The following is an 8,082-nucleotide window of genomic DNA, read 5'->3' on the forward strand; positions in this document are numbered from 1 at the left end:
CAGTGCATTCATTGTGCAGCCTTTATCAGCTGTGGGATGGATGTAAGATGGACCCAAGCTGTGTGATAACTAGGTTTTGGGGCCAAACCTCCTACATTTGGGGGAAGATTGTCTGCATTTGTCAGGACCCCTGGTCTCCCCTGTACTCCTATAACCTCAGTAGTCACTGAGAAATATACAAGAAGTTATACCTCTCGTGATGGAGAACTGACGTCTGGCAGCTGAGCCGAAACTGAAAGAAGAACATAAGTAAATGAATAAATAAAATGTACAAGAACACCTTAAAAATGTGGAGCTTTAAACGATATTCTAAGAATGAGACACTAGGAGAACGGTTCCACTCTGAAGGATTGATGGGAGTCTGAGGGAATTAGAGCAAGGGATGCACCATATTTCATATTTTTGCTACTTCAGGAAAGGCTGGTTCTGTGGAGTGGCTGGGGCAGAAATCAGATTGTACTGTGTCTAGAAGGTCACCCTAAGCCAAAATTACTCAGTAATCTCCCTATTGCAGGCACTAGTAAGAGGGCTGATGTAGCACTGCTGTCTCGGTGGCCTTTGTAATGGGCTGAGCAGGAGAATAAGTTATTAAAGAAACCCTGTCAATCTTTATCATTTCTGTTTGACTGGGTGATTTAGACAAATATAAAGAGAAGAAGCTTTAAGGGACATTGATTTAAGTATTTACATATTTCGATTAAAAAAAATCATGCAGTCGCTATGTGAAGTCTTAAGAACTTTAGGGAATTTCCAAAGAAGAACGATAACTGTGGTTTTTGGCCAAAAGACTTTGTCATATAACTGATATACACAAACATGTACACACAAGGGATGCTGTACGTTGGAAATGTGTTCCCCATCATAGTAACTTGTTCCTAATGGAACAAAAAGATAAAGGATATTTGTTCCTAAACAATATTATCTGTTAAAAATAGTCATTGTCCCCAACAAACATTTATATACAAGTATGGGACCCGTTATCCAGAATGCTCGGGACCTGGGGTTTTCCGGATAAGGGGTCTTTCCATAATTTGGATCTTTTACCTTAAGTCTGCTAAAAAAAATATATATAACAGTAATTAAGCCCAATAGGATTGTTTTGGCTCCAATAAGGATTAATTATATCTTAGTTGGGATCAAGTACAAGGTACTTTTTGAAACCGATATGAATTTTCTACATACCCCCATACCGGTGTGCGTGAATACTTCCGGGTGCGCGCGTGACGTCAGCGCTCACGTGACGTCAGCGCGCACGCGACGTCAGTGCGCACACTCTACAAAAGCGCCATCGCTAGGACGCATTCAGAGTCGGATACCAATGTGAGCTGTCGGGGGGTGCCTGGCCAGTAATTATATTTTATGTGAAGGGGATGGGGGGGTGTTATTTATGTGAAGGGGATGGGGGGGTGTTATTTATGTGAAGGGGATGGGGGGGTGTTTGGGGTGGGGGTGGGTGGGTTATACTTATGTGAAGGGGATGGGGTTGTGTTTGGGGGGGGTGGGATGGGGTGGGGGGTTATATTTATGTGAAGGGGATGGGGGGGGTGTTTGGGGTGGGGTGGGGGGGTGTGCGGATGGGGGGGTGTTTGGGGTGGGGTGGGGGGGGGGTGTGCGGATGGGGGGGTGTTTGGGGTGGGGTGGGGTGGTGTGTGCGGATGGGGGGTGGGGGGGTGCGTGCGGATGGGGGGGTGTTTGGGGTGGGGTGGGGTGGGGGGGTGCGTGCGGATGGGGGGGTGGATGGGCTGCGTGCGGATGGGGGGGTGTTTGGGGTGGCGGGGGGGGTGCGGGTGGCGGGTGTTTGGGGTGGTCACCTAATCATGCATGGGGAAAAAAAAATACCGTCAAATACCGTGATACCGATATAATTTTGAAAAATACCGTGATATAAATTTTTGGTCATACCGCCCAGCACTATGTTTTATTATTACAGAGAAAAGGGAATCATTTAACCATGAAATAAACCCAATAGGGCTGTTCTGCCCCAATAAGGAGTAATTATATCTTCGTTGGGATCAATTACAGGTACTGTTTTATTATTACAGAGAAAAGGGAATCATTTAACCATTAAATAAACCCAATAGGACTGTTCTGCCCCAATAAGGAGTAATTATATCTTCGTTGGGATCAATTACAGGTACTGTTTTATTATTACAGAGAAAAGGGAATCATTTAACCATTAAATAAACCCAATAGGGCTGTTCTGCCCCCAATAAGGGGTAATTATATCTTAGTTGGGATCAAGTACGGGTACAGTTTTATTATTACAGAGAAAAGGGAATCATTTAACCATTAAATAAACCCAATAGGGCTGTTCTGCCCCAATAAGGGATAATTATATCTTAGTTGGGATCAAGTACAGGTATTGTTTTATTATTACAGAGAAAAGGGAATCATTTAACCATTAAATAAACCCAATAGGACTGTTCTGCCCCCAATAAGGGATAATTATATCTTCGTTGGGATCAATTACAAGGTACTGTTTTATTATTACAGAGAAAAAGGAAACCATTATAACCTTTCTGTAATTTGGAACTTTCTGGATAATGGGTTTCCGGATAAGGGGTCCGATACCCGTACATGTATTTTTTTGGTGCATGTCATAATTTACCCCAATTGCTATCCTCTAATGTAATTATCTCCTTAAAAAAACAAGCAGGGGGCATGACCCATCATCCCAAAGGCTTTATGCAGTTGCTCCAGAATGATAAGGCTGCCCATCTGTACGGTGGCCTGGAGCGGTGGCTGAGGGAACCCAACCTGAAAGCCAGTTAGGGTGAGATTTAGGGAGGATGTCATGTTGTTTCTCTAAAGAAAACAAATTCTTCAGCACACCACTTACATATTTCAAGGGTGCATTCAGTTCTCCGGCTGCTTCCAAGCCAAACAACATCCAGTCATACCTTGTATTGGGAGAAGCACACCCCTATACTCCGGCAAATGCCTTTAAGTCATTTATTTCAGCTTAAATGCAGCAGAAGCTTTGGGGGGAACACCCCTTCCTCAGGTGCCTGCATTTCTGCTGAAATAAATGACTGGATGTTGTTCCTCTAAACATTCTTGAAAGTCTAACTTTAAGGAAAATGAGAAATTCATAATGGTTTATGACCTTTCTATCAGATTAAGGTAGCTTTGAACAAATATTGGATCTCAATATGAAGAAACCCCTGAGTAAAATTTTATTTAGGTGTTTGTCGTTCTGACTGCAGTCTTACCTGTATTCATATGATCTGAGCTGGATGCAGCAGTGGATGCTGAGCTATTTGATACTGCTAATAAAAAGAAATAAACATGATAAATGATAATGTAGAAGAACAAGAATATTGTTAGTTTAAAAAGATATATTAGTGACAATACAAAGCAGCTGCAGAGTGGGCAGGGCTCAGGCCACAAAAGGGAAACAGAGCCCAGGGAAAGTGCAACATATCAGCAGGTAAAGGGAACATGCATTATTCCATGTTTATAAAATACTTATACTGACTTGTACTTATTTTTTCTGGAGAAGATATGGTCCAGTGAGCTAACATGACCCAGTAATAATGGAGATCATTTAAAGGGCACATAAACCTTCCATAGCAGTGTTGCTCCACCCAAAGTTGTTGCGCTACAACTCCCAGAATAGTGCGACAATATCAGACATGGAATGCTAAAGTAACACTAGAACTTTTTCTAAATCCTCCAGAGTCAACACCATTGGCTGCCAACATGGCCTATAAACTATAACCTCTTCAACCACTATATGATCTGGGATCAGTGAGAAGGTTAAAAAATACAATTGGGTAAAGACTACATTTCTCATTGGTTCTCTCCCAACAGGCCTCTGATTGTTGGTCTGTGGGCAAAATGATCATATGAAACAGACGTGGTCCAGCACTTGGGTCATTAAAGATCCGATTCCTAAAGGGTAGAAAATGTAATATAAACAGACATAGGAATAGAAATCCCAGCGAGTGAGAGCTGAGCCTTACCTTCACTGGCTTGGGATGTTCTGGTTGGAATGGCAGGGCTAGAGAGATTTGTCTGTTCTAGAAAAGAATGCCACACAGATTTAAAAGAATACAATATTATATAATGGAATTTCCTACCTTTGAAAAATGAAATCACATATTAAGCATGGTGCTTAATATCTCTCCCCTCTACCCAACTAACATTCAGGCAACTGCCCAGAGCTGGATTTGTGCATTAAAATGGCCTTTACAGGTCTGGGATCCTTTATCCAGAAACCCGTTATCCAGAAACACTGAATTATGGGAAAGCTCCTTGTTACGTTCTTGAGTGAATAATTAAAGCCAAAACACATTATTTTTCTTGCATTTTGGGTGTCTTCGTTTTTTATTACTTTTTCCAACTTTCAAATGGGGGTCACTGACCCCAGCAGCCAAAAAATGTATTGCTCTGTGAAGCTACAATTTTATTGCTATTGCTACTTGTTATTACTTATCTTTCTATTCAGTCCCATTTAAATAAGAACAGGAGAGGGACTGAATAGAAAGATAAGTAATAAAATGCAGCGTAAACAAAAATCCAAAAATGGAAAGCTGCTGAACAAAAACCTTATAATTCAAAAACCACAGAAAATAACAAGTGAAGACCAAATGCAAATTGTCTAAGAATATCAAGCTCTACATCATATTAAAATTGGTTTTCAGGTAAAAAACTCCTTTAATGAACTGTTAGGTGATAATGTGCATTATTTCATATCAGCTTTTGATGTATAAACCCCTAATGTTTCTAAACTGGGGCAAATACTCACCTTCATCTACACTGACTTGTATCTCCCCCTTTTGGTCGTTGAACCAACCAGGGATCTCCACCCTGCAGCAGTAGGTTCCGGAGTCACTGATGGTCAGTTGGGTGATGGTGAGAGACACGTCCCCCTGTTCTATGTTCCCCAATAATCTGTATCTCTCTGATTGGTGCCAGATAACTTCCTTCCCATCACTATCAGTCCTGAGGATTGGATTCAGACATTTGGAAGTTGGGCAATGGCCGCGGCCCCAGCACATACTGGTGGTACCTCCAGTAACAGGGTAAATGCAGGGTAATAGCACTGTCCCCCCGACTGATCCCCTCACATGTTCTGCTCCTACTGTCAGAGCTGCAAAGAGGCAATTAGGAAAGACAGAAATATTAATCCCATACAGAGTGGGTATGTTCCCTAGGGTACAAACTGGAAGAACCAACCACACTAATGTTAATGTAGAATTAAAATGATTAAAGTAATTTTTAGAGCACCATATATTGTTTATTAATAAAATTTGCAGTTGGTCTTTAACAGCAAATTTTTTGCCAGGCATTGATTTTCATCAAAATTTCATGTTTCACGTATCACTAGTTTGTTCGCTTTGCTGGAATCTGACTTTATATTTTTAGTAAATGGGTAAATGATATCTTGCACTTGGATTTGCTTTTAATTTGGTGTTGGAGCCTATGATTAAGTGCTGGGAAAGCATGAAACGCATAAGGCTGTGTTTGTAAGGGGTTACTTATGCTTTTAATGGATTAAAATAAAATTGTTTTACTTTTAAGTGGATTTTTTGGAGACTTTCTTTTTCTTAGTTGTAATATCCCTCAGTGATCACTACAGGGTGCTCTCTACATGCCACATCAATAACGTTTCCTTTTTTTTAATACAGTTTCTCCATTAAATTCCTTTTTTGAAGTTTCCGGACTAAATGAAACAATGTAGCAGAGGTGCATTGTTCAGGAGTCAGAACAACAAATGCAGAGAATGCAAGCAGCCATACAGAATGCTGTTTTCACTAGCAATTACAGTTGCACCCCTCAGTAACTGCTAATATCCCTACATTATCCCTTATAATACATGAGTGATACCCAGAGTTCCCTGTATAACTCAGCCTGCAGCCTTGTGCCTTTATATGGGCACAGAACCCCTCAGTGACTGCTAATATCCTTATCATTTACAGTAGGGGGTACATTATCCCTTATAATACATGAGTGATACTCAGAGTTCCCTGTATAACTCAGCCTGCAGCCTTGTGCCTTTATATGGGCACAGAACCCCTCAGTGTCTGCTAATATCCTTATCATTTACAGTAGCGGGTACATTATCCCTTATAATACATGAGTGATACTCAGAGTTCCCTGTATAACTCAGCCTGCAGCCTTGTGCCTTTATATGGGAACAGAACCCCTCAGTGACTGCTAATATCCTTATCATTTACAGTAGGGGGTACATTATCCCTTATAATACATGAGTGATACCCAGAGTTCCCTGTATAACTCAGCCTGCAGCCTTGTGCCTTTATATGGGCACAGAACCCCTCAGTGTCTGCTAATATCCTTATCATTTACAGTAGGGGGTACATTATCCCTTATAATACATGAGTGATACTCAGAGTTCCCAGTATAACTCAGCCTGCAGCCTTGTGCCTTTATATGGGCACAGAACCCCTCAGTGACTGCTAATATCCTTATCATTTACAGTAGGGGGTACATTATCCCTTATAATACATGAGTGATACTCAGAGTTCCCTGTATAACTCAGCCTGCAGCCTTGTGCCTTTATATGGGCACAGAACCCCTCAGTGTCTGCTAATATCCTTATCATTTACAGTAGCGGGTACATTATCCCTTATAATACATGAGTGATACTCAGAGTTCCCAGTATAACTCAGCCTGCAGCCTTGTGCCTTTATATGGGCACAGAACCCCTCAGTGACTGCTAATATCCTTATCATTTACAGTAGGGTGTACATTATCCCTTATAATACATGAGTGATACCCAGAGTTCCCTGTATAACTCAGCCTGCAGCCTTGTGCCTTTATATGGGCACAGAACCCCTCAGTGTCTGCTAATATCCTTATCATTTACAGTAGGGGGTACATTATCCCTTATAATACATGAGTGATACTCAGCGTTCCCTGTATAACTCAGCCTGCAGCCTTGTGCCTTTATATGGGCACAGAACCCCTCAGTGACTTCTAATATCCTTATCATTTACAGCTGAGGATAATGTGTCCTTTATATAAATACTATATTTTCTGTGGAAAAATAGAAAGCCAAAAATGAAAAGTAAAACACACGTACAAGGAAAACACAAGCAGCAGAAACATTGCTCAGTCCATCTGTAACGCCTAAAAAGGTAATTTAAAACAAACTTTTCCTTTAAATCAGGTACTTACCTGGCAGAAGGAAGAGAACAGGGCAAATACTAAGACACAGCATAGTCATATCTAGTTGAGTGCCCAACATTAATGGGCAGTGTATAATGATCATGCACAGCAGTAAGTGTTGGAGTGATGAAATGATCATGTAGATAATCAGCCTAGAAAGACTGAGAAAGGAAGTTCTGCTGTGGTCACCCATGTACATATCCCCCCCCCCACATTCACAGAAATAACAAGCGGAGACCCACTTGCTCAGGTCTCCCAATACGTGTGACTAAGGGGAAGCCCTGTAATGTCACTGCACGCTACCCCTGTACTTGTGCAAATGCCTGTGTGCGTAAATAAATGCCCTTTAACCCTTTTCACTGCCAGCCAAGTTGGCACTTCTGGAACTTTTAATGCCAAACTATTTTTGGACATTTTGCGCTCTTTCACTTTGGGGGGCTTTTAGTTTACCCAGGAAAATGATATATAGTTTTTTTTCAGGACCACCTAAGCTCTGAAAATATCCTAGAATGTTTGTGTAATTCCACTTCTGTAAAAAGATATAGGCTTCTAAATGTCTAAAAAATTGAAAAAAAAAATGTCTGCAATATAAACACATATATAAGAAACATAAATTATTTTATGCACGTAGATACAACTGATTTAGAAAGTCCTATGTCTCCTGAATGTGCCAATGCCAAATACGTATAGTTTTATTGGGATTTCTCACTTGTATAGGCAGTGTTCGACTGGGATGCCAGGGGCCCACCAGAAAACTTTAGACCATGGGCCCACTCTCATCACCCTAAATGGTATTAAATTAAGGTAGGTTGAGCCCAGCCAACAGAGAACATTCTATGCTAAAACTGCATTATGGGTTTAGGTTATAACACATTCTTACACAATAGGGGAAAGCAAAGTATTAATATATATATTATATTTGTATTAGACAAAAAGGACTTGGGCTTG

The 8,082-nt window shown here is 41.0% G+C and overlaps 1 protein-coding gene across 1 annotated transcript; it reads right to left on the minus strand.

The window, feature by feature from the left end:
• Nucleotides 1-185: 185 nt before the first annotated feature.
• Nucleotides 186-7,273, minus strand: LOC101732881 (hepatitis A virus cellular receptor 1 homolog). The gene is made up of 5 exons (XM_018092599.2): nt 7,144-7,273; nt 4,751-5,095; nt 3,966-4,022; nt 3,213-3,269; nt 186-232 (listed from the first exon to the last, which is right to left on the minus strand). The coding sequence occupies exons 1-5, from the start codon at nt 7,271-7,273 to the stop codon at nt 186-188; spliced, it is 636 nt and encodes a 211-aa protein (XP_017948088.2).
• Nucleotides 7,274-8,082: the final 809 nt, after the last annotated feature.

The sequence above is a fragment of the Xenopus tropicalis genome, chromosome 3, assembly GCF_000004195.4.
Source record: "Xenopus tropicalis strain Nigerian chromosome 3, UCB_Xtro_10.0, whole genome shotgun sequence".
NCBI classification, from domain to species: Eukaryota; Metazoa; Chordata; class Amphibia; order Anura; family Pipidae; genus Xenopus; species Xenopus tropicalis.

Excerpts from the sequence above, each read along its gene's own strand:
- LOC101732881 (XM_018092599.2), bottom strand. The coding sequence starts at position 7,273 with ATGATCATTTCATCACTCCAACACTTACTGCTGTGCATGATCATTATA. Across the intron at positions 4,023-4,750 it reads ACAAGTCAGTGTAGATGAAG|AACAGACAAATCTCTCTAGC; the intron begins GTGAGTATTTGC and ends ATTCTTTTCTAG. Across the intron at positions 3,270-3,965 it reads AACATCCCAAGCCAGTGAAG|CAGTATCAAATAGCTCAGCA; the intron begins GTAAGGCTCAGC and ends TCTTTTTATTAG.